Source organism: Ciconia boyciana, chromosome 13 (genome assembly GCF_034638445.1).
Source record: "Ciconia boyciana chromosome 13, ASM3463844v1, whole genome shotgun sequence".
Taxonomy (NCBI): Eukaryota; Metazoa; Chordata; class Aves; order Ciconiiformes; family Ciconiidae; genus Ciconia; species Ciconia boyciana.
The window spans coordinates 8,954,636-8,980,863 of record NC_132946.1 but is presented as its reverse complement, the minus strand read 5'-3'; the positions used below and the strand labels follow the sequence as shown (position 1 = coordinate 8,980,863).

General features: G+C 43.8%; 1 protein-coding gene and 1 non-coding gene across 2 annotated transcripts in view; both read left to right on the top strand.

Moving 5' to 3' along the window:
* The first annotated feature begins 1,054 nt into the window (after positions 1-1,054).
* Positions 1,055-1,136, top strand: TRNAL-AAG (transfer RNA leucine (anticodon AAG)). Its single transcript has one exon. It is a non-coding gene; the product is annotated as a tRNA-Leu (tRNA).
* Positions 1,137-1,224: 88 nt separating this feature from the next.
* The window catches only part of POLR3E (RNA polymerase III subunit E), a 30,661-nt gene continuing 5,657 nt past the window's right edge, over positions 1,225-26,228 (top strand). The window contains exons 1-18 of the mRNA XM_072877761.1: positions 1,225-1,353; positions 5,877-5,957; positions 7,097-7,147; positions 8,474-8,551; positions 10,086-10,201; positions 10,526-10,608; positions 11,339-11,446; positions 11,931-11,980; positions 12,279-12,398; positions 12,965-13,050; positions 14,082-14,126; positions 14,211-14,302; positions 15,090-15,210; positions 16,810-16,891; positions 19,373-19,432; positions 20,433-20,590; positions 20,876-20,940; positions 22,497-22,993. Coding sequence (XP_072733862.1) covers positions 5,922-5,957; positions 7,097-7,147; positions 8,474-8,551; positions 10,086-10,201; positions 10,526-10,608; positions 11,339-11,446; positions 11,931-11,980; positions 12,279-12,398; positions 12,965-13,050; positions 14,082-14,126; positions 14,211-14,302; positions 15,090-15,210; positions 16,810-16,891; positions 19,373-19,432; positions 20,433-20,590; positions 20,876-20,940; positions 22,497-22,993 — 1,848 coding nt within the window. The 5' untranslated portion in view covers positions 1,225-1,353; positions 5,877-5,921. The remainder of the gene's footprint in view (positions 1,354-5,876; positions 5,958-7,096; positions 7,148-8,473; positions 8,552-10,085; positions 10,202-10,525; positions 10,609-11,338; positions 11,447-11,930; positions 11,981-12,278; positions 12,399-12,964; positions 13,051-14,081; positions 14,127-14,210; positions 14,303-15,089; positions 15,211-16,809; positions 16,892-19,372; positions 19,433-20,432; positions 20,591-20,875; positions 20,941-22,496; positions 22,994-26,228) is intronic.

Below are 26,228 nucleotides of genomic sequence, written 5' to 3'. Positions count from 1 at the left end.
TGATCGCATTTGTGCTTACACGTGTGTGTTGTTATTCCTCAGTACTTGCAGGCAGTGAATGAAATTTTAAGCAAGACTGTGCAAAGCTGCAGCCTCTTGGCAGGATCACGGCCAGCAGCTCCCCGGGAAGAGAGCTGGCAGGGCAGGGTGCTGCAGGACGTGCCGGGGAGGTGGGTGAACTGAGGCAGGCTCCGTCAGCAGGGCTCCGGCAGGTTTATTTTCTCTATTCTGTTTAAATGGACTGCCACAACTACAGAATTAAATCAAGCTGCATTAAGACTTTGTGGCTTTACCGTAGAGAAGCTGGAATTTTTCTCAAATGCAACCATTCAGCTCTAATTAAGGGGTGAGAATAACACTAGTTCCCCAAGAAAACTTACCAGAATTTCAGGCAAAATGTGGACAGAGACTCCCAAGGGCACCTTCATGGGGCACCGGGCAGCTAAGGTGTGCTACTACCCCTTTTCACAAGAGTTGTACCAGTTACTGCTGCTGCTACAGACTGCCATGCTGGCCCCTGTGCTGCAAGGAAAAAAACAACCCCCCAACCATAAAGTCTGCTGGCTTTTCACTTCGCAAATTCAGTGACTTGTAGCTTTGCGGCAGAAAATTAAAATGCGTAGTTTTTAGATTCTTTTTAGGCTTTCAGAGGGGGTGCACAGGCGATGCCCCCACGTACCGCAAAGGCGACTGTGCTCCGCCGTGCCATCCACGTGGCAGCGGGGCGGCGCAGAGGCCTCGGCCACAGCCCCAGCCCTGCCCTCCGCCGCGCTGTACCCCCCGGGTCCCCCGCGGCGTGGGGACACGCAAGGGGCTGCTCCCTCCCTCTCCGTTCCTGACCGCATTGCACCGCTGCAATTGCACCTGCTTGGAGACAGGGATTAAAAAAACCCGCAGTATTTTATTTTTAAGGTGGAAGGGGTGTGTAGTGAGAACGGTTGCTGGGACCGGGGCTTGGAGATGGGGGGGGTGCTGCTGAAAGAAAAAGAAGGAAGAGTGTGGGGGAAAGGCTGGTCTGGAGTAAAACTGGCGGCGAAGAAAAAGTTATCACGGCGGTAGCGTGGCCGAGCGGTCTAAGGCGCTGGATTAAGGCTCCAGTCTCTTCGGGGGCGTGGGTTCGAATCCCACCGCTGCCAGTAGATTTTTTTCCTGCCGCAGGACGCCGCCGCTGCAGCGCCCCCTGGCGGCCGCGCCCCAACCGCCTGGGAGAGCATTGTGGGTAGGAGGAGGGCCGCGTCCCCACGTGCCGGCCGGAGTGACACCAACATGGCCGCTGCCTGAGCGCCGCCCGCCGCTCCGCGCACCGCCACCGGGGAGCCGGCGGCCCCGCTGCCCGCGCCGGCCCTCGGCCAGGTAGGGGGTTGGGGCGCCGGTTTTGCTTCTCCCAGGGCCGCGTGGGCGGCGGGGACTCTGCGGGCAGTGGAGGGGGAGGAGCGCGGCCTGGGCTGAGGTGGGCTTTGCCTGTCCGGGGAGGGCGGTGGAGACGAGACTCTCTGAGGACTTCGCACCGCGGCGAGTACCGGGGGCGCGGGGCCGCAGCCATCCGGGCGGGACCCTGACAGGAACCGGCGCGAGCCGGGGCCGCCGTGGCGGGGCCCTTGAGGGGAGCGGGCGGGGGTGCGGTCACAGGCCGCGGCCCCTCGGCTCCCCTCACCGGCGGGCCGGAGGGTGCCGGCCGGTCCTCCCGGGGCGGTAAAGCGGTGGCACCGGCCCGGCCGGGGCCTTTCCTCGCAGGGCTGGCAGCTCTGCGCCTCCCGCCCTGGAAGAGCGCAGCTCACATGCCAAAAAATGCAGCCGGCTGCCCCTGCCTGAGCATCGGCTCTGAGGGGACTGTAGCAGAGCCCTGCCGCGCCGGGGGACGAGGCGCCCGGTCCCTCCTGCTCCGGGGTGGGTGTGCTTCATCCCCGCGTTACGTGAGGGTTTGGGCGGTTGGCCGTGGCCTCCCTCCTCAGGTCCCCCTTCCCTGCGCTCCCCCTCTGCTGCCAGGCCGCTGTGTCAGGAGAAGGTAGGCTCACAAGTTGCCAGAAATGAAGAAGCCGTTGTCAGTGGGGAGCGTTAGGGTGCGCAGGGCCCGCGGCTGAGCCTCTGCGAGGTGGAGCTCTGCCTGCGTGGAAGATTGGGCTTGGCACCACGACCTGCCACGGTCCGGGCTGCCTTTGTGAGAGTTATCACACAGGAGCGAGCAGCTCAGTCCCTGCACCTGGCAGAACAGGCCTAGCACTTTGCTACATAAATGTTGAGGTGTAAAAGAAAGGTTCACGCTTGATGCATAATCTCTTAAATCCTGAAGATGTGCTTCAGTGACATCACCTCCAAAGAGAGGTCCTGGTGCAGAGGAGCCCTCTTTGGGTTCACTAGCAGAAGATGACTGTGCAAAGCTGCTTGCAGATGAGCAAAGCAAAGAGAAAATTAAGCAAGTAATTGGGTCAAAATTGTAATTATCATAAATGTTTGGAAGGTGCTTCAGGTTTTTTTTGCAGCTTCCATTTTACTGTATGCCATGGGCCACCGTGAGCTAAGGATCGCTGCTAGGGCTGGACTGAGAGACCCCCTGCAGAAGAAAGTCCAGGTGCCAGGGAAAATTATGGTAGTGATTCAGGAGATGGCACTTTTCCCGCTTCACTGGTTCATTATCTGTACTTTAAGGCACTGATGCGGTAGGAGTTCCTGGTCTTTCCTACACTGCATAATTATATATGAAGAATATTTCAAGTTTCAGTGTTGGAATTTTGGGGGTCCGTTATTACTGACAAATTTAGGTATCTATGAAGTGCTGGAGCATTTCTTGCAAGCCTGGCTAAACGTCTGTGTGTGTCAGATGACATGCAGATTTGCAATTCTTCTTACAAGTATATTAAAGCCTTTGGTAATAAAAAAAGATAGCTTAAATGCCCTTCTAAGCTCAAACTTAGAGGTAGGATTCAGTTGTTTCATCACTTATTTTTACAGTTCTTTAACCACAATCTTTTTCTTCATTTGTTCGAAATTGGTGATGTTACAGGCAGCTAATGAGCAGTTTCATTGGTCCTAACGTTGGTCATGTTGCAGGAGAAATGAGAAGATTTCTAGCTCTTGTCCTCCTGCAAGCTGTTCTAAAGTTTAATGATTCATATCGATAATTTGTATTAATATTGATTTGCACCTTAAAGGAAAGTCTCTTTTAAAAGAAAACAATTCGGACAAAACGAAATTTGAAGCTGCTGACCATGTTTGCTATCTCCTAGTGTTTAATTCCATTCTGTTGTGTCATATATATATATGTATATGACAAATGTAGAAATGAACACCACCATATATATATATATATGTATACTGTAGATGTAGAATTGCATCTGCATGCCTTCAGTGAAAGCTTCATTCTGATTCAGAAGATTTGTTCAAGTTGCATGAGTATTATAAATTGTGCTGGGGACACACTGCTTCCTATTTATAGACCTGTCATTCTGATACTCCAACAAAAGGAACTGTAGTCATTCTTTTTATCCTTAAATGAATAAGAAAAAATGTAATCTCTGTAATACAGCATTTTCCTTGAGTACTGACAGCTGGATTCACAAAGAGATTTCATGTATGATTGTGTAAGCAGTGTTAGATGAGGGACCAGAGACCAGGTCCTTCAGGCTGTTTCTCTTTCTCTCCTTTGCCTAGGGAAATTTCTCTTCTGGAAGGTGGAATAACTTTCTCAGGAGAGAGAACAAGCTAGCACACACTTGGCACTCAGGGTGTCAAGAAGGGAAGGGTGGTTCCCAGTCCTCTCAGGGGGGCAAGGGAAGAGGGTTTGGATCCAAGTCTCCCACCTCCTGGGTGCTATCACATGTTCTCATACATCTTGGGCATCCTCCCGTCATCAGCTCTGTTCTGAATGAAAACTGCAGTTGTTCCATTTCGTGCAGAGCTATCAGGCTGGCTTTACGTGAGCCTACTGTATCAGGCCACCCAGGGGACATGAGCGGGGAAAGCAAAATTGGAACTGACAAATCTAATTTCTTTAAAACAACATATTCATGCATGTATTTCTGGGAAGAACTGTGTGCCTGATCACAGAAAACACTTTGATATCAAAATCAGATATCACATACTCACGGTTGTACAGTAATAGCCCCAGCCTCTAGTTAAGGTACTGGCTTTTTGCTGTGAAGATTTTGCATTTCTACAGATTTATTTCAAATATGAATCTGAAATATTATTAAGTGGTAAATTTTCAAATACAGGTGTATGGTCGGAAGAGCCAGGGATATGCTGCTGCATAAAGAAATGGAAAATTCCAGTTCAGTACTGGGAAGGGCACTTTTTTGGTAGTGGAGAACCTGTAAGTGAAAAATAGTGGAGAACCTGTAATTGAAAAATATGGAATCATATTTCTAGGTAGAATGGCAGAAACAGTGTAAATAAACCAGAGGTGTTGCCTGAATGGAAATTTGCCCCTGTAGTGATGTTAATAACACTCATATCCGTAATGCCTCTCTTAAAGGTTTCTTAGATAACTGCATGTATATTAATGTGATGTTCTGAGAAGCCTGCACGTCTGTTGAAATATACTGAGCTGCTTAAATTGTGTGGTGGCTTGTGTATTTGAAAAAAAAAAAAAAAGCCACCATCTTGGATGTAACATGGATGCTGGCTTCCTTCTCTGGCAGTCTCTCTATTGCCAGCTGATCCTGGATGCTGCCTCTTTCTCTTTCTCTTCCTCCATAGGAGGTCCAGCAAAGAAGCAAGTTGGTGTCAAGGAGTAGAAGACAGTGAGGGAGAATTCCTGAGCATAGATCTTATTTCTTTGCCTGATCATCTTTGTTGTTAAAACTTCCCTTGGTCAGTTTGTGAGAGGTCTTATATTTTTATGCCTATCTTGACCAATACTGGTTGATTGATGGTGTCTTAAATGATCTGGACTAATTAACATTGTTGCAATGGCATCAAATAATTTGTAAATCCTTTTGTTTGATTTCTGCAGGGAAAAACTATTGTTGCTTTAGCTGAGGGATCATTTTTTGTTCAAAGGTCTGAACCAGGCATGACACTGACTCCAGCACTGGATTTAACATGGTGACTCTTTGTTCTAGAGCACCCAGTCGCAAGTTAATATCAGAGTCTTATTTTCTTTGGAGTTGGTGTAGTTATGAAGTAAAATCTGTTGTTCTGATGATTTCAAAGGACTCCAGGAGAGGCCAAGGAGTATATTTTGGAGCTCTCATTTAGCAATAGTCTCAAGAGTGGTAGGTCAGGAGACAAGGCTGCAACATGCCAGGTAGATGAAATCAAGGTCAGCACATTCACAGATGGGAATATTGTCTGGTCCCAAGCGCAGGGTTTACACAGGCTTTTTTCTTCTCCCAGCTCTTTAGCTGGGAGCTTTCTCCATTATCTGCTTTCAAGGAATTTTTCTGAGGAGGGAAGGTAGTGAACCATATGGCACTGTCCTTAGTGACAGTGACGACTGCAGTGGCAGTTTCAGAGCTCACACATGCTGACTGACCAGCCAGCACACTGTAGATGTGCTGGCTGGAAAACCAGCTGCTACCTGTGTGTTATAGTTACACAGTATATAAAAGATATACTTTATGCAAGTACAAAAGGCCTGTCTTTCCCTCCATAGAGTACTGATTTAGTGCTCTCTTTCTTACATAACTACTGACTTTCAGAAAAGTTACAAGAACTTACCTATTTTTGAGACATTTGTTTGTCTCTTAAATTTGGTGGCAGTCGGTCAAGATTGTAGAATATTAGGGACCTGATTGTGCAAACACATACATTCCTTCAAAAAACAGACTAAACACTACCACTGAAAGGAACCAAGTTAACTTGAGCAAATACTCTAGGCTACATGTGGTACATGGCACAGATGTAATGACTCATATGACATTTCTGTTTTCTTTCAGGTTGTGCCAAGGAATAAGCCAAGAAAAAGGTTTTTGTATCTTAGCATGGCAAATGAAGAAGATGATCCAATTATACAAGAGGTAAAAGGGCATTGCGGCAGCAGTGATTGTACATGAGGCTGTTTTTTTAATTATTCTAGTTCCCAGTGTCCTTACATTGCTGAAAGAATGTGTCATCAACATCAGTGGTTGTCTTATAACCAATGGCTTGCTCTGTGCAAGGAAATATGTTGTGTGGGCTAAGTATATGGCTCATGGTATCTGTTTTGCCAAAACAGTGGTGTTCATGTTGGCAGATTCACCTCAGGTTTTTCACCCTTTGTAATCTTTCCATGTCGGAAGAGGAACACAGGTGGGGAACTTGCTTCTACCACTGTGTGTTTCCAATGACTCTGTTGCATTTCTCTGAGAGCTGTAAAAAATTGGAATGACTTTGATGAGTTAATATTTGTTAAAAATGAAGCTAAAATGTTTCATGCCTTCTGCTAAAACAAGCAGTTGTGTTCTGATTCTGGACTTCTTTAAAGGACTGCTGTGTCCCAAAGAGTAGCCACAGTGTCCTGTTCACTTTACGTCTGAATTTACACACCAGAAGTACAAGGAAGGGCAAGCTCATAAGAAGGAGAAAAGCCATGAGAAAAGGCATGGGAATTGTCAGGAGTATATATAAAGGTATCTAAAATGGCAGCTTCCTTATGTGATATTCATGAAACATCTGTGGATTTTCGGTGCTGGTGGTGCTGCTAATATTGAATCAGATTTTGGATGTGGGTGTCTCTTGTCTAATTTAGAAAGGTTTTGTGACAAAATACTAGTAATGAAGTTACCTTTCAGTCATACTGCCAAAGAGAGAACTTCCTTCTCTTTCTATAATTGTAAAAACAGATTCACTTCAGCCCTTCAAAAAAAGTTTTCCTCTTTCATTTCAGATTTGTTTGCCAAGTTTCCTTAGAGAGAAAAAACACAGCTAGGGCTACTGTCTGCTGCATCATCATAGTGGGATTTTTTTGTTTGTTTTTTAAAAAGGCCAACCGCAGAATTTCATGTCAAAATCAGCAGAGAGGAGACCTTTGACAAGAGAAGCATGAATGTGTTTTATGCTACAGTTTGTAATGAAAAGCTAAAATTGTCAGTATTTGAGCTCTAGTGATTGTGCTTTTATCTGAGGCTCCATCAATTACAGCTGGCATCTGATGAAAGTTACTTGTTTTGCTTTTTAGATTGACGTGTTCCTGGCCAGAAGTCTACTGGAGAAGCTATATCTGTTTCAGGTATTTCAGTTTATGCAGTGATAGTTCGTTTAAAATACATTCAAAGAGCAGTAACTTTTCTTACTGCTTCGGCCTGCCAAGATCTTGGATATAGGAAAGCCTGTTTGGGTCTCAGTCAGTTGAAATATTTAGTATTAAAGCATTGCCACGAGAGGAGTGGTCATTTATGGCACAGACCTGTCATTAAATCACTCCCTTTAAACCACCCTAAGGGAGTGCTCTTAGTAGATGATGTCTTTTTATCATGATTTGGATAAATCTGCAGTCTCTTAGCCATCTTCTGTCATCACTGATTTCTGCCATATTTACTAAACAAACATTTCTTTAGGACTGGCCCTATTTAAAACGTCATCAGCGTTCATAAATTAGTGTGAGTCATCAGAAGAGCCCCCTTACATTGTGGAGATAAAACTAACTAGTGATTGAAAGTGGAAATATGTTAGGAAGGTAGAGGTCTGTTTTCCATTCTGCCACTGAATTTCTCTAATCATTTTATCCTTGTGATTTACTTTTCCCATCTGCAAAATGGGAAGTCTTTTGAGGCTGTTGGATGAAATGGTCATTATAAACCAGTGATGCCCACTGGCAAGCCCACTGCCTCCTGTACAGATTCTCTGCATGGCACGCGCCAGCAGAGCACAGCTGGAGACAGCCAGACATGCTGGACCAGGCCATGCAGCCTTGCCTCTGGGATACCCACAGTTGCTCCATGTCAGGAGTGAGCATTGGTTAGTGATGGGGCCTATGGGTGTTCTGGAGAAATGGCAGCTCTGAGCAGGATGCTGCTATGGCTGGAAGATTTCATTTGGATACCACGCTGTCCTCTTAGCATTCCCAGATGGTTCAAGAGAGACACCCATGTGGCTAAACCTGGGTCTGGTGTCCTGACTAGCTACATGTGGCCCGTGTTCTGTAAGCTAACACTGCTTGTGTTAGCCCACAAATGTTTTACTTTCAGGAAATAATCTTCTAGGGAGTTAATGCTGAGGGATGGGGTTTTAATTGTTCTAACACTTCCTTTTTCTGCTGGACTAATGTGTGGTACCATTTTCTTGTGTTATAGTTTATTGTATCATGTGAGGGGCAGGAAGGGTGTTGTGTAGTGATGAAAGCAGAGGACCAGGGAGAAAGCAACAGGGTTTCTAGGTCATACTTCCAAATCCCCTGATGACTCACAAAGCAGTCAAGTAATTCCTTTTCTTGATGTCTTGTATCCATCTGGCAAGTGGATCTACATGTGAGGGGACAGGGAACGTTGAGTTAATTTCTGTGAATTTCTTTGATCTTTAAAAGAAGAGAGTTTTATGAAATGGTTTTGTTTTCCAGTATCCTATTCGTCCAGCTTCCATGACGTATGATGATGTTACACATTTATCAGCGAAGATAAAACCAAAGCAGCAAAAGGTTGGTCATCATTTGAGTCCAGTCTGTAAAAGTTGTTTTATGTTGTGCAGAATGTACTTAAGAAAAGCACATTGTGCTGTTAAGTTGTTATAACTGTGTAACTACTTGCAGGACCGGATCTCTGTGCTTGGAGGTATGGGGGAGTCTTTCATTGTGTCTGTACAGTAGAGTTTAGAATAAGAGTAGTTTATAAAGAGAGGAATTAAAATCATGATGGAAAAGCCACTCTTTTAATATAAAATAGAGTCACTCAGGGAAACGTAGTTACAAATGTAATTCAGTCTGTAGGTGCTTGTGCTAATACAGCTTGATTTAAAAGGTCTTTACAATATTCAGGAAAGGGTTGAGCTTTTGAGGCATGTTCTGTCTTTCATTGTCAGTGTGGGTCTTGATTTCCTCTCTTGCCTGGCTGTGAATCAGCAGTCCTTTTGAAATCAGTGGGGTTGTGTAGGTAGTGAAAGTATAGCCAAGGCCAGAATGATTGCATTTTCTTGCAAATGTATCCCAAAACTGTGGCTATGATTTAAAAATACCTTATGTAAAAAACCGCAGAAATAGATGTCTGTAATACTAGGATTTTGTTCTGGGAAATGGTTAAGGAGAGTGCCCGTGTGAACTTTGGAGTCAGGATGCATGTTGTGTTGAGGAAGTCTTCTATGAAAATTAGCAAACATTTGCATTGTAAGACCTGTGCAGACTTGCAAATCTGCCTTCTCATCCAGGGACTTGTAACCAGTTTAGTTTACGAGTAACGGTAAAGGGAAAGAAAAAAATGAGGCAATAGCTGTGGTACACAAATTTATAAGGGCTTTGGCACACACTGAGGAAGAATATATACTGTATTGTTACAGTATATAAAGATAAATGCTATGCAGGAAAATGCTTATTTTTGAACATTTGTCTGAATTTTAAAGTTTGAGGCGGGGGGAATAGTTCTCCTTGTAACTAAAAGCTTGGAACTTGTTTTTGTACTTTGGCCAGTGTAAATCAGGAGTAATTATGAAGTGAGTGTTAAGTGCTGTAGTCTCAAAGTTACCAGCATAGAGGCCTTTGCCTCTGAAGAGGACATAGTTACTTTATACTGCTTGGTACCCAAACTAGAAGGAAACATACCTCAAGTTTGTGAGATTCTGAATGAATCCTCAGTGGTAGGGAGGGAGGCTTGAAGGATATTGCTTGTGCACTTGATCTGTACTGATAAGTAAACCAGACTGATAATGTAGTGGAAGGTATCCAACAAAGTGAAGGTGTTTTTCAGAGCTGCCTAAAGAACTCTCATTTCTCTGCTCCCATTCATTTACATAGAAGTTTATATATCTGTAGCCTATTGTTAAAATGTCCCCATCCTACAAAACCCCATATATATGCTCAACTTTTTGCATGAGATTTGCCCCATGGATTTGACTGATGCTGCTTATGTATTTAAATTTGCTGTAAACCTATGGAAATGTTAGCAAGTGTGGGATTGAATTTCAATTGATAAGTTTGGGGTTCTGCCATGGTAATTAGCTGTCTTTCCTTTCATATTGTTTAGGTTGAACTTGAAATGGCCATTGATACTTTGAATCCTAACTACTGTCGCAGCAAAGGAGAACAGATTGCTCTCAATGTAGATGGCACATGTACAGATGAAACAAGCACCTATTCCTCGTAGGTGTCCTCTTTGCCTTCATTTCTTTTTTGTGGTGAGCATAGATATATGTATGTCCACCAGGGCTTCAGGGAAGGGTGAGAACAAGTGGCTTTACAGTCCTGGGGGGGTGCTTTGTGCACTGTTATATAGCAAGAATTCTTGGAAGTAACCTACGTTTTTTGGTGTCCTTAACGAATTCTGAATTGCAAACAGAAAGATGAGTATATATATTTGCTGCAGTTGTTGATATTCCATTTTGAGAATTGGTGATTTCAGACCTTTAACATCTGTATGCCACATTGCCTGTAGAACACAATCTCACAGCATTCATCTGTCTGCAGGAAGCTGATGGACAAGCAAACTTTCTGCTCTTCACAAGCTGCGAGTAACGTTTCCCGCTATGCAGCTGCTGTTTATAAAAAAGGTAAGTTTCTTTTGCTCACCCCTCATACCAGTGAAACATGCTTGTTTCAGGGTTAAAATAAGACCTGTTTGTTCTTTTTTTTTTTCAACCTAGGTTTTAATTGACTGATGCATCTTTAAAGAAAGGAAAAATTTTCCTTATCAATGCCCACAGAGTCCTTGAGAAGGTCTAGCAAAATTGTAAATATTATATTGGAACACTGTGGGTTTGTAGATACCTCCAGGATCTTAACAGTGCATGATGGCCTGAAATAATACACATTTGTAGCTTAATTTTATCATTGTTCTTTATATTACTATCTCAATCTAATTGTGTCTGTCTCATTTTCCTTTTCAACAATTTTGCCCCTCTCTTGTCTCCTAATGTTATCACAGAACTTTGATCTGAGGATCATTTGAAATGAAAATATGTAGATTGTCTTCAGTGATGACTATTTTACTACGAGTCTCCTGAACTACAGGTCAGATCTGAGCCAGAATGTGGCTCTCTACAAGATCTGGTTTCAACACAAAAAGGAAAGTGACAGAAATAGGTCTTGGTCTTTCATACTCCTTTGAAATCCTGAGCACTGGATGAATTTTTCACTTCAATCCCTTTTTACGTTTTACTGTATTAAATATTTATGTTAAATTGAAGCTGTGCCTCTACAGAGATAGGGAGATAATGAAAAGTGCTGTCCCTGTGCAGTGGAAAAAAGCCAATTTTAACCAATGTTAATTCTCTTTTTCAGGTGAACTCCACCTGACTCCACTACATGGAATTCTTCAGCTGAGGCCAAGCTTCACCTACCTGGACAAGGCTGATGCAAAACACCGAGAAAGAGAAGCTGCTAATGAAGGTAAACGCTCCATGAGTTGTGTTTTCTTTTGGGAGGTGAGATACAAGTTCTTTCTATAATTTTACTGATAAGAGTCATTATATTCTGAAGGTGTTTATTATAACAACATACTGATTATAAGGACATTTTTCAGATTGTTTTGCTGATCTTATTTTCAGTGTAGCTGCATAAATGCTTTTGTGGGCACAGTGTGGGGGATTGGCAGAGGGATGGGAGTTGGTGGGTAGTGTCAAAGGGCATCAGTAAGGAGTGTGTCACCACTGCCACTGAAAAGTTGCACTGCAAAGCTCATGGGAGCAGTATCTCCTACCATAGGAGCAGTGTGGTGCTGTCATACATTGCACAGTTTGGCAAGCTGGGATTGAACCCCTGGTTATGTAGTTCCTAGTACCGCTTTCTTCCTGCATGGGCCCCCAAACAGTTACAGATTGGCTTTGGCTCTTTTACTGCAGTGGTGTGTTTATTCTGTTGTGGTTTTTGGCAGGTGGTGATTCATCCCAGGATGAAGCTGAAGATGATGTTAAGCAAATTACTGTATGTCCAAATTTCCTTTTTATGATAGTTCAGGCAACAGTTCACAAGAAAGCATGACAATTCACACCCAAATAAAAGGACAGGAAACCTCAGCTAGTCCTGGTGACCCTGAGCTTGGGAGGGGGGAAGCAAGATGGACTTGCCCTTGTTGCACAAGCATAAAGATGGCACTGACAGCAAGGGGTGATTCCTTTGAGCTGGGGCCCCTAGCTTCTGTTACTTATGTACCAAATAAATAATGCAGGTGTTTTGTTTCAAGAATTTTGGGGCTGTATTTAATGACGCCCAAATCTTCTAGGTACGATTCTCCCGCCCAGAGACCGAACAAGCTCGTCAACGACGTGTTCAGTCCTATGAGTTCCTGCAGAAGAGACAAGCAGAAGAGCACTGGGTTCATCTACATTATTATGGCTTGAAGGTAGGTGGGTGCTGGCTGCTGAGGAGGCCGCCTGGGCCTGAAGGCTCAGCCAAGTCTAGAACTGTTTTTAAATCTGGGCCTATGGGAATCGGGGACTCATCAAAAGATAATGAAGAAAAGTAGGTCTGTAGGCTTGAACAGACCCTGCAGTGCTCTGTACCTCCTCTGCTGGATAATGCTTTGGGGTCTCCACGCTGGAAGAGGTTTAAAACTGAGAGTTGGACAAACATAAAGGGGGGTCTGAGTACAAGAATCACTCAGGTCTTGGATTATGAACTGGACTTTGTGAAAGACTTGGGGAACCCCATCAATTTGAGTTTCAGAAATCCTGTTTGTCTGACCCACGTGCATGTCTGTCAGGAGATTTCAATGTCATAGCAGCAGAAATGTTTCCACATCACGTGAACATCGTTCAAGAGAGTGAAAGCAGAACATCAGTTAGTGAGGTGGAATGCTTGAATGGTGCAGTAATGACAGGGTGGTCACAGTTTGGAATGAGGAATCCAGCTCTGGCATTTTGTATGTTTTTAGTATGTGGTAGTGACTCTTTTTCTCCATATCTCCAGGATAGCCGTTCTGAACACGAGCGCCAATATTTATTTAGTCAAGGTCATGGCCTTGCTGAAAACACAGAATTAATTAAATCGCCCAGGTAATGGTTTGATGGTTTCCTACAGAAATTGCAGTAATTTGTTGGGATTGTTTTCAGAGTAATAAGCAGGTATATTCTTTAAAAGTCTGATCTTTGATAATTCTATCCATGATAAAAGTGGAATTGTTTAAAAAATACAGAAACAAACTAGCCTTCAACTTATTCAGGTTGCTTTCTTTGTTTCCTTGTACTGTGAGATTAAAACTAGTTGTTTTCAGTTGGGATTGTAGCCTCTTGTATGTTATCACAACTCTGCATTATTGGGACTGCGAATACTGTAAAGGAAAAGTAAAACAAAAGCTCCTTCTGGTTCAAATAAATTAAAACTCTGAAGCCAATAACTTCTGTTGTTAGCAAACCTTATAAAACTTTGTTTTGTGATTTGTGAGAGATACCTGAAACTACTTGAAACTTACTTGGTTTCGTTTCTTGGTGACTGCAGCTATACAGGAATCTTCCCATGATGCAGTCAATACTAATGGTTCGCTGTAATCTGGTACAACCATGGCCCAAGTAATAGGAAAGTGGCTGACTCTCTCTCTGTTTAATGGTGTGGGTGTGTTTTTCTTGACATTTAACATCTCAGTGGAACAGTGCTAGGTGTTCTGAGAAGCCTTTTGGATCTGATTCTTTCCTCACAGACACTGGTAATTACATGGGTGGAAAAGACTTTTTGCTTGTTGCTGGCCTGATTCTCTCTGTCTACAGGACTTCACATGATCCATCTTACTGCTGTGTCAGAGCACCTGTGTTTAATGTATTTACTCTTGCAGTTCCTCTGTTTGGACACCTCTTCTGTACAGAAGAGCTGGGATTCTGACTCCCATTTATTTCATACCTTCTCTTCGATATTTTACTAGTACTGAACTTACAGAGGAAGATGGGAGAGGAAAGAGGAGAGCTCTCTTTTCAGGCTAATGTTTGTTTTGTAGATTCACACAAGTAGGATTGCTCTAAGCAAGAAATAACTGTACTTAAACCTGGGAAGTCCCAAGACAAGCATTTTAAGGATGTGTTTTCTTTTCTTCTAGTGAATATTTAATGATGCTGATGCCTCCAAGCGTAGAGGAAGAGAAGTAAGTGTTTGTACAGAATGTTCAAAGTCCATATTGGCTGGATGCTCTTTTTCATGGGCTGCAAATCTGCTTGTTTATCTGCAGTGACAAACCAATGGCTCCAAGCAATGTGCTTTCTATGGCCCAGCTGAGAACTTTACCCCTTGCTGATCAGATTAAGATCCTGATGAAGAATGGTTTGTAGCTTTTGTAATACATTTGCACTTTACTTTGTGACTTCTAATTGCCTCAGATAAGGTAGCTTTCTTAGTAGTACCAGTTCTGTCACCCCACCAGACCAGAGTCTGTCTGGCTGTCTGATTCTGTGAAGAATCCAAATCCCAAGCCTTTCCTGAAGACAACCTGCTGTGCAGAGAAGAACAGTAACAGCAGATCTGACTGCTGATCTGTATGTTTGCAGTCAACTTACTCTTAGAATAATTTATAATCTGACGATAGCTTTCTGGATACATCTATTTCAGCAGGTATCTCCTGGAATGTGGGGTCTGAGCATGAATCATAAGTTGAAGGTTAATGCAACAAGCTGCACTTTGGCATTTTCTGGGAAGTTTTCAGTGATACGCACTTCACGAGTGTCATCTAGGAATTTTGTTTTGTCTCTTCAGAGTTACTATCTGATGAGAGCAAATCCTGAGGACTTTGCCTCAGGAGCTTCCTGTCTTGTCAGGTATCTGTTTCCAAATATTGCCAAAGGCATAGATTTTTAAAATTTTTTTTATTAATGCGTTAATTTGGGACTGGTTAAGCTAATCAATTTAGATGCAACACTAGCACATATTTTTAGAACAGATGATGACTGTAGTGCAGGGGGGGACTTAGTAGAACTTAGGTTTTGGGTTTTTTCTAAGATACAGCTTTAACCATGGACTTCAACATAAATCATAGTATCCTATATTTATAAATCCCTGTCTGTATCATGTGCACTGAAGAAACCCTTAATCTGGTGTGTATTTTGTCTTTCAGTGAAGGTCATGCCATTTGCAAATCTGATGAGTTTGCTAGGCTCTGGGACTGACTCTACGGCAGTTCTCCGCTGTATACAGCAGGTGGCAATGCTGGTCCAGGGAAACTGGGTGGTGAAGAGGTATGGCTTGTCTTTGTTACTGGGACATGGTTTTCTGCTTTAAGGAGAGGATCAGAACAATGGATTTTATATACTCATCTTCCTTGTGTCCCAAAGTAGCCATGTTCTTAACTCACAGTACTGTAAAATCTGGATTTAATGTTTGGTCCTTTTTAGTGCAGTCAGTTATTCAAAATTCAAAGGGTTGATGTTAAAGGATAATACCTTAGTACCTACCCCAGCTAAAATTATGGCTGAGCAGTGATGTAATCTGTATTTGCATTTGAGTTATGTCCAATTTTTGATATTACCTTCGCTCATGTTCTTTGAGTTGACTGTCCTGAATTCTTCCAGAGATTAGTGTCAAATATAAACACAGAAAATGAAACCAATGTCAGCTATAGTATTTCTTAGCTAAATTCGGTCAAAGAAAGGTCTTTGTGCTTGCTGAACCTTGCTGTTCATCAGTGGATGCTGCTCTTGTCAGCTGAAAGCTACCCTCTAGAAGGCATTACCTGCTTAATAAATCAAGCATGGGGTACTGAGTGTACCCCATGAAATGGATTCTGTATCATCCTCCCATTTATTAGGATAAAGCATCCCACTGGGAATTGAAGTCTAAAGTGCAGTATGATTTTTTTTTTTTTTTTTTTTTTTTAACCTGGGTGGAGCACTGCATGTGGAGAATTACAGTCTCTGGAATAGCTCTCTGTGTTAAGATGAGTGGCACCAGCTACCAGTCCAAATCTGCAGGGTGTGTTTCAGCTGTTGGGATACAGGCCTGTATTAGCAATGTGAACAGTTTTTACAGCAACCCTTGCTGTCCCTCCAGCCATTCCAGAAGGAAGCTGGAAGCAAGTTAAAGACAGTATATTAGCATTCAGATTGTTTTTATGTTTTAGCTGATTCTTTGCTACTAGTCCAAGGAGGATGCATATATCTCTAGTAGATGTGGCCTGTTTGGGACAGTTGGGCACAGAGCAGCACATGCACACATCAGAGTTTTAAATGGAGGAGGGAACCCATTTCTCTGGTCTGGATAGGATCGAGATCATGAACTGGGTTGCCTTGAGGCTCTGGAGACCATGCTGACAAATGTCATCCAGTTGATCTTGCAAGCAGACAAGGACACAGGGTGGTATTGGTCTCAGGGCTGTTTGGTTCGAGCATGACATTTTGTAGCATTGTTCTCTTGTTCTCTTAAGCCCTTGATTGCTGGGAGGGAAATAAAAAACCATTATGCCCATACATCAGCATTTTGGCTAAATGCTGCCTTCAAGGCTGCGTACCAGGTTAGCCTAAGCATTTCTTAGGATCATTCTGGTCTTGTTTACACTGATCCAAGGGAGGATAGCTTTTGCAAGAACAAAGCAGAGCTTGTACCTGTGTTGCACACATCTGCTAGCCACAAGCCTATGCTTTGCTGGTGTAAGCCTTTTTGCACTAGTGTAATTGCAGTGGTGTAATTACACCAATATTAATTCTTTTAATGAAAACCATGCTTTGGATAAAGGTATAATTTAACTGCAGAACAGGGAGGACGTTTGTTATGTTAATCTTCACCAATGCCATTTTTCTGGAGTACCTAGTAACTAATCCATCTTCCTTTTTAATTAACAGTGATGTCCTCTACCCAAAAGATACTTCTAGTCCACATAGTGGAGTCCCTGCGGAAGTGCTCTGTAGAGGGAGAGACTTTGTTGTAAGTATAAAAGTGTTTGTTGTTTTTAAAGGAAAACGCAGGTGAAGTTTGCCTGAGAGGCCACAGTATTGCAAAACTGTGCTGCTCTAAGGTGCTTCCTTCAAAGAGGTGCACCAAATAAGGTGCTTCCTCCAAAGAAATTACTTGTACTCTAATCCTGAAGGTGTTGTTACAAGTCTGTCATGGGAGTGTTGGTGTAGACTGTGGCTGGCTGGCAGGTTCAAATCATCTGTCATTAACGGTATTCATCACTTTCTAATACATGCTGTAGAGCCACTATCACATAGCCCCCACAATGCAGGGCTTACAGAAAAGCCAGGACTGGATAATAAAGTGCTTGTTTCTCCAAATGTATTTTTGTGGGCTCTGGACCGTGAGGTCTCAGGAGGGCAGTGTGGGTAAACCTTGTGCTCCCTAAGCATGCACTGTTGATCTTTGAAAAGGACTTTACTCTCCAGAGCCGCTAATCAGTGAAAGGACTTTGTTCCCAGGCTCCTTTTGTGAGCAGTAGCTGCACATGGAAGTTGAAATGAATACAGGTCTTGTAAACACACACATAACCACAGCAAAAAGGAACAACCTCTGCATTGTGTTTATTTTTGCTAACCATGGAAAGAATTAAGTTCCTAAGTGGTTCCTAAGTTCATATGCAGTTTATGGCTTCCACCCCATCAAAGAGAAGCTGACGAGGGCATTGCTCTCATTTTTTGCAGTTAGACCTGAATGTTCCCCTTGTTTGCAAAGTTAGTTTATGAGATTTAGCTCTGAATAGGAGCATGCTGTGCAAGAGACTTTAAGGATATTACAGTACTAGTGTAAGATAAAACTGATGGTGATTGAAACTGACTTTTTATTGTGTCTTGATGTCTGCCCAAGACACTGCCATATGGAGACCTGGATTCAGGTGTGACCCAGTGACATAAGTCTTTAGGACACAGCAGATTAGGTGACACGTCATGTGTAAAATTCTAGGGACCAGAAACTATTATGCTCAGTTAAGTAAGCAGTAGTGTTTTAGCAATTAAGATGTAAAGATAAATTATTTTCATTTGAATTATGTGAAATATACCTTGCATGAGAAATGGATCTATGTTGATCTTAAAGGCAAGTAATTTGCTGGTTAGCTCTACAGCAGGGAAAAAGTTAAAATGTTAGCAAATAGAAAACATCGATATTTCTGCCTTTCAGAAAAAGTGAAATGCCTGGTCATAAGGCTCAGAAATAGTACGTAATATTGTATGGCATCTGTGGAGAAAATGTGTTCTGGCTTAAAAAGTGAGCTTTATTTCCCTGTATACATGTATATAAAGTAATTAATAAGATTAAAAATATTTATGGCCAGTAGCGACTTTTAGTGTCCACCTGTTCCATGGTGTACTTTGAGGAGGAGGAGAAGTAATTTGTGTCTTTTCTGAAAGCTTCTGTTTTTTTCCCCAGATTCTCACATAATAAATTCAGAGGACATGAGTACCATTGGCTCTAGTTGAGGGTAAAGTGCCTAATGAGAAATGGCTGCCTCAGAGCTGCGTGCAGGGAGAGCTGATAGATCTTCTTCCTTTGGACAGCAGCTTCTTGTGCTTTAAAACAGAAATGCCTTGTGCCCTAAAGTGAGCGTGGTGGTTTTGTGTGGTTGTGGGCAGAGAGAAGCTGAATGAGAGAGAAGGATGCATAGATGACGTCGTAGGGCAGGAAGAAATTGGCAGTAATGAGATTTTGAATTCTTCACAACATTATTAATACACACAGACTGAAAGAGGTTGTAATCTGTTTAAACAGAGACAGGAAGAAATTAAAGGTCATGTTCAGACAGTGTTCTGCCCGAGTCCCCATGTATCCTCTTAGCCTGCTCTCAGCCGCTGCCTCTCAGGATGTTAGACCTTAGGAGCTGCTCTGCAGAGCACCTAGCTTTTCCATTAACTGGAGACAAGTATGTGAATGACAGGCCATCTCAGCATAACTGGAAGTGACTGTGATGTGCACTGAAGAAGGGAATGGGCACTTTCCACTTTCTAGGAGGCTGTGTGCTGCAGAAAGACAACAGTCATCAGCCTCTACAGGCCCCTACATTAACAGAAGTGGATGAAGAGTTTCTTTAGGTTGATGATTAGGTATATGAGAAGCTGAGCCTCAGGTGTGACTTCTGGAGTCCCAGCATCGCTGCAGTGGATCTTTTTTTTTTTTTTTTGGAAGCTAAATGAAGTTTCAGTTCGAGATTCTTTATAGCTTTTGTAGTCACAGGTTCACCAAGGCAAACCATGGACTCTTGAAGCTTTTGATACTGTGTTCATGGCCATTTGAGGCCAGAAGAGGCCAGAAAGTGTTTTCCCACTATCTGGCTGAGAATCACCTACTTCTACATTCTTGAAAGGAATGCAGTTTCCATTTTTCTGGTAACATCATTGAACAGGGTCATTACTACAACTTCAGTAAAGCAACTGCTAAATACAGTTACTAGGTTTTTCTCCTTTGTTCCCTTTGTAGATGTGGAAATTCACACAGGACCGCTGGGTTGTGAGAAAGGAAGTGGCAGCTGTTACAAAAGTGAGTGATTTTTTTTCTTCCTAAATCAGAAGTTGGTGATATGTGTTGGGCATTGTCTGCAGGTTTGGTAGTGGGTGCTACTGCAAGCCTTTTCTCAGGTTCACAGCATCTGCATTACTGCTGACTTGCAGTGTTGCTCACCCAGCATGCCTTCACTTTGGAACAGGTATAGATACGTACTCTTTTTAGAAACGTTTCGAGCAGCTCCCACAGTTACCACGACTCCACAGGATATGACTGTCCTTGTAGCTGAGCCACTGGAATGCATCTTGTCCTCTCATCTGTTTCAGTGGAAAGCTGGACATAGTTTGAATTAAGCTGACTGATAGTGCACCAAAGCAGATGAGTGCTTGTGTAGTCTATGCTAGCTATTCTGCTTTGGTGTGTTACAAAAGAGCAACTCTTCTGTGGGCATTTGCCAGTTGTCAATATTGAGTAAAAGCTTTAAAACAACTCAGGCACCTGAATATTCTGTTAAAACTGGCAAATGAATGAGAAACATTAAGTAAACAGGACAAAAAATCATTTCCTTAAAATACAGTAAAATGATAAAACATGAGTCAATTTATGCACAGACCATCTATTTTTGGAACGTAAGATCCAGTGCTGCTTAAAAGCTGTGCGTGTGTAGGTGCAGCATGTCTGACCTGCAGCTCTAAAATAAGATTAACACTGTAGAATATGCTTCTCTTCACAATAGAGTCTTTTCATCTCTGTTTGGAAACTCCCTTTTCTTCACAAAACATGCCATGAGCTATTTGACTCTCAGATGATTAATCACCACTGCTCTCTAAAGTCCTGTGCTTTTAACATTATGTGAAAGTTATGCTGCAGAGAAGGATGAGTATCTCTGACTTAGCTGGGTGTGTATTCATGGTGGTGCCCCGTATATATAGCAAATCAGCCCAACTCTTCCTGTCTTATGGAACAATGCCCATGGCTGCATATGTCCTATGTAAATTGACTTCCATATTACTTATGCTTTTTCTTTTTCTTTTAGCTTTGCCCAGAAGATGTGAAAGACTTCCTAGAGCACATGTCTGTGGCAAGAATAAACAAAGGCTGGGAATTCATGCTCCCTTATGATGAAGACTTTGTTAAGAAGCATCCAGATATAGTTCAGAGGCAACATATGCTGTGGATGGGCATTCAGGCCAAGTAAATTACTTGTTTTATTTTGGGGAATAAGCTGAAAACAGAGAACTATCTAGTACAAAGTTTCTGTAGACTTTGATAGATAATTTGATCTGTATTGCCTTGAAGATTCCCCTTCACAGTCACCAGGCAGTGCTGTGGTGGGGGGTGTCACTGCATCATTCAAGTGATTCCGGTTCCTTGGCTCCCTGGAGAAATTGAGTGTTCTAGCTAACGGCTAAAGCTGGCATGGCTGCATGCAGGCATAAAACTGAAACTGTCCTGGTATCTTTTATCTTTGTCTTTCAGGTTAGAAAAGGTCTATAATCTCTTAAAGGAGCACTTGACACCAAAGAAACAAGAGGCACAATCAGGTAAATGGAATTGTGCTTTGAGCATCTTGAAGCAGATGCACCCCTCCATATTCCTGGGTGATGTTTTGGAGTTCCTCTATGGTTTTGAACGTGGTGGGGACTGGTCTTGTTTTGTTTGATATTTTTCCTTTCTTGTGATTTCCTCTGGATTATTTGAGACAGATCTTGGTCTTTACAAACATCACTGATGTTGGGGTGACACAAGCTTACTGTAGCATCCTTGTAGCAGAGCAGGGAGGATTCCTTGGCACTGGGGACTCGCTATATGATAACGTAAAATCAGCTGGTTCTGTTGTCCACTTCTTCATGTAAGGCAGCTTGTGTGGTGTAAGGGTGTCAGCAGCTTCTGAAGAGAGGACAGGGGCCAGTGCATAAGTAATTCTCACCTCTCAGTTTGCAAGCTAATGTGCATGAGGTGATTTTTTTTTTATTTCCCCTGATTTGCACTGGGCTCTCTGTGGTGTGGTTGAGGGCTGAGCAATTAATGAAGAATGTGTTTGGCAGGGGGCTGTAAGGAGGTGTGAAGCTGTCTCTTTTTGACATCCTTCTCCACCATGGATGCCAGTGAGAATATTAAAGTAGCTGCTCCATAATCCTAAAAGATTGTGAAAACTTGAGATTCCAGAGAGTTTTAACTAGGCATTTGGCTTGTTGCCAGACACTGAAGCTGATGAAGAGTATAAGGAGAACTGACAAACGAGCATATGAATCCATTTCAATACCCTGTGTCTGATCTGCTTGGAAGGATTAGGTGTTGGGTTATTTGGAGAGGATTAGCGAGCCTAACAGCAGAGAAGATAACAGCATGTGTGCTGTGCATGCTTTTGCCTTAAACATAGCACTCCTTCCTTTGGCATTGAGACTGGATTCCTCTGCTGCCAACACGCCCCTTCCTTTCACCTTTGGATAGCTGGGTATGGAGAGGACACGGGAAGAGGCGCAGGATTGCATGGGAAAGGACTCCCTTCTGTCCCTTTCTCCCCATCACTGGGTAATAATACTAAGAAGAGGGTCTCAGACTCGCATACTGTGCACCTCATGCTAAAAGGGTGTTCAGATTCACTGTTAACCCCTTCAGTCTCCTCACTGTACCTATAGGACGTTCTTGTGCTGGCTCTGGCAGTTGCCGCAGCAGGCCCCACCAGCCACTAAAACAAACAAAAAAGAGTTGTTGGGCAAAGAAGCATTTGGGTCACAAGTAGAGATGTGTAAGGAGTCTGGGTCCTGGTTTCCTGATTTGCAGAAAAGGCCCTAGTGATTGAACAAGCGCACTTTGTCTTTGCTTCAGGTTCCTTGACTGGAACCCAAGCATCTGGCTTACAACTGTCAACATGTTTATCTTTAAAAAAAACCAACACACACACCCCCCCGCCCCCAACCACAAAAAAACCCCAAAACTAAAGTAAAATCTAATCAACAAACTGTGTTTATGCCTCAGATTTCAGAAGCAGATGATGTTTCCTGGTTTTATTTCACTATGAGGCCTTCAGGAAACATTCTGCAAGACTAGAGCCCTGGTTATGATGAGATTTATGGTATCTTTTGTTTCTTGCTAGCTCATCCGTTGCTGGTTTCTGGGGAGCAAAGGGTCAACATGGCTAAAGCAAAAGTCAAGCAGAACTATGGGCAGCTGGAGAAGGAGTTCCAGAAGCAAAAGGCAGAGATGAAATCAAATGACACCTCAGCCAAGATGGATGTTTCCAATATCCGCATTAAAGAGGAGCCTGTGAGTGATGAGGAGCCAATGGATACCTCAGCTTATGAGGGCATGAACAACGGCATTGTCAATGGCCTCCATGCAGAGGAGGACTCCACGGACTCTTTAAATGGCCACTTGCCTGGAGGCTGTGTTGACCGGGTAGCCCAAGAACTGAAGGCATTTGTGTCGTCAACATTTAAGAAACAATTTGTACTCACCCTGAGTGAGCTTAAACGGTTATTTAACCTTCACTTAGCCAGTCTGCCTCCAGGACATACGTTGTTCAGTGGCATTTCGGACAAAATGTTACAGGACATGGTGTTGGACACTGGCTGCAAACAGATTTTGGTGCCTGTAAGTATGTTTTTCCCTTGCTGTACTTTGTGGAGGAGGGATTGGGAGGGGGCAGTTAAATGTATGAGTTGTGAAATGTTTGTGTCCTGTGCTGGTGGACCGGAAGAAGAGATGTGCTCCGAGTAACTGTCCAATATTGGATATGTTGAAGCTGCTGGAGGTTTGTCTGGCATCCTACTTCTGGCGGGCCCTGCATTCTGCTTTCTTTGCTCAGTGGTATGCTGCATAGCTTAGTTGTCTTTGGGGCTGTTTCCACATCCAAGCTGTTGGGCTGCAGTGACTCACTGTCCCACCTTGCTCCTGTTAACATGATCTAAGGCAGTCCCAGATTCCCATCAGCTCTCCTGGAGTTGCACAAGTTCCTTCTCTCAGGGACAGGGACACAGTTGGGGGAGGAAAGGTGGCATTGGCTGCCTGGGAGCAGTAAGGCACACCCAGCAGAGCCCTCTGGGAAGTGACAAACCGTATCTACAGCAGGTTTCTTTGGCCACTCTTTTCCTCCTAGACTGTGCAGAGGTGTCTTTGTTTCTTTGTCTTTATGGAAATGACATGTGTGATTGCATGAGACAGAGCCAGGTTTGTGTGACAGTAGATTGCTTAGGAAAGGAAAAAGAATTTGGCATCATGGGAAAGAGCCTAAAAGGAAATTAATTTTACAAGACATCTGGCAGTGCTGATTGGGTTGCAACCAGAAAGAACTTGGGAGTCAACTGCCTTTGGGGAGAGAGGAAGAGAGACGTGTGAACTGCTCGAAAGAGCACGCAAGGCGGAAAGAGAAGGAAGCAGGCAGGCTGATGAGAGAGAGCCTGGAGCATGGGAGTTGAAACCCAGCTAAGGAATAAGGGTTGCTAGAGGGGGGGGGCAGAAATAACATGTTCAGTCGTGTGCAAAATACGTGTTGTGGCACCTGGGAATCGAGTAACAGACTTGAAATGCCACTAGGGAGACCACCAATTTTGGTACTTTCTGCTTTCTCTTGAGAGCTTCCAAGTCCTGGGGTAATGTTTGCCTGGAACTGCCTCTTAGCGCTGGCTAGGCTCTCCTTTGTACGCAGTGTAAGGTATGCATTTGCCATGCTGATGGTAAATAGCTGAGCTCATTGCTGTGCTGTTACTTGGGACTGGGACTTATTTGCTTTGGAAATTTGGGGATTTTGGAAATTATTCCATCCACTCTTTGCTTAAAGGCTGTGAGGAGTGAAAGTGGAATAGTTTATTTTTTCAAAAAACAACCAAAATAAAATCCTCCTGAAGAGAGGTGGTTGGGAACTTCCTTCTGTCTGGAAAACCCTGTCACAGGAGACCTTCAGAGGTGTGGAAGTGGTCACCAGGACGTCTCTTGCTGGAGGTCTGCTTTAAGTTTTAGTTCTGCTGACCCAGAATTTATTGCAAAACTTGAGATCTTGTACAGGAGCCTGTATAAGCCTGTACTGTTATCAGCAATGTAAATCGTTACCCCCAAGCCTCCCCCTGATGCTCTGTGCAGATGGCAAAGGTGCTGGGGCTGGTTTTACTCTTTGCATGGGCACATACACTTTGGTATTTCTTGATTGTTCCCCTGGACAATTTTGTCAGAAGCCGACGAGGGTGCCTGAGCTCAGGGAAAGCCTGGAGGGTTGTTTAGTGTGGGATTTCATAGTTGTTCATTAGTTTTCTGTAATTGAAAGTACTTTGGTGATAAAAATCAATGATCTGAGGTAATTAAAATGGTGTTCTGTGGGGGGTGAAGACACTCTTAGCTTGCATGCTGCCCTATTAGAGAAAACATGTTGCTGGAAACGGCAATTGAAACCTCACCAGGGGAATGCAGGATTTATTATAAAGCTGACTGACTGCACCCAGAGTATGTAATAAATAGTATTTGTGGGGAGCCAGAAGAGATGCCACTCCAGCTGCAAATGAGGCCGTGGGGATGCCTGCAGGGTGCCGTGCTTGCCTGTGCTTTGTAGTGTCCTCAAGTGGGAGGGAAAAGCACATGCAAAGAAATAGCAAATCCTGGGCAGATGCACCCAAGTGCAGTGGGCTGCCGCTGCCATCGGAGAGAGGGCGAGTAGAGGCATCCTCGGCAGACACTGGTGCTGTGTGTGTGTCCGGAGCTTGTGCAGGCTGAGCCTGTGTCTAGCCCCACGGGAAACTGGCTCCTGAGTATCTGCACCCATTTCCTGCAGACTGGTGAGGGTGCATGGGGGTGGCTGGCTCCTGCCGGCTCCCTTCCTGTGGTCCGTGGAGTGGCAAGGTTCTGCCCCAATCTTGAGGATATTTTTTGAGGCATCAGGAAATGATGTAACCGTTGCTGGCGTCCTGCCTGGCTAGGGTAACAGGAGAGGAACACGGCCCTGTGCTTACAGTGAGCCTTTTGGGGTAGCGCCAATGCCAGGCTCCTGGAGAGGTAAGCTCAACAGTTTACCTCTAGGGTTATTCCAACTGGTAAGTTTTTTCTGGCAGACTCAGCCCCTTTCAGTCTGGTTTAGCTATAATGCGAGGCTGCCTGGCAGTGGCTATTTTTAGGGCGTGCTCAGGGCTTGAGTGAGACACATCCCAAAGCCAAGGGCTCCTCCCTGGGAGCTTCCGTTTTAACGTGGCAGCCCTGGGGACCCGGGCAGCACTTCATCTCCTACAAGCCCTGCACTAGCTCTGGGGGCTTAGAGCAGGAAGGAGCACAGAGCAAATATTTTAACGAAGGATTTTAAGGTAGTGGAGAGCTGTTTCAAGGTGAGGCTGGAGAGATTAAGATAACAAACATAAAATGGCGAAGGGACAGTGGATGGCAAGACAGTAAAGCTGTTTGGACAGAGCAGCATGTCTCTCTTCAGAGTCGCTGATGGCATTTCCCACTCCCGTGGACAGGCTGTATGACAGCAGCAAGCGAGCAGGGTGCTGTTGGCAGTGGTGTTTGCAACAGTTTGCAGAGTAAGGCTGGACGAGAGGAGATTCTGTGGGTTTTTCTTCCCAAATAAGTATTTTGTTAGTTTGGAAGCCATTTCCTCACAGAATGGCCAGATAAACACAGCTGCATTTCAGATGTGTGGCTGAGGCGAGAGGAGTTTTCACTCCGGGTCTCTGTTGAGTGACTTTCTCAGAGTGAGGCAGCTTGTGGCTGGGTGTTCCCCGTGCCCTGCGTTTTGCCTTTCCTGCTGCAGCTTTTTTCTGGAGGGAAGCTGAAGTATTTGATTTTATCTGTGCTGAAAGCATACAAGAGATATTATTCCTCAAAAGCAAGTGTCCTTACAAGAAGA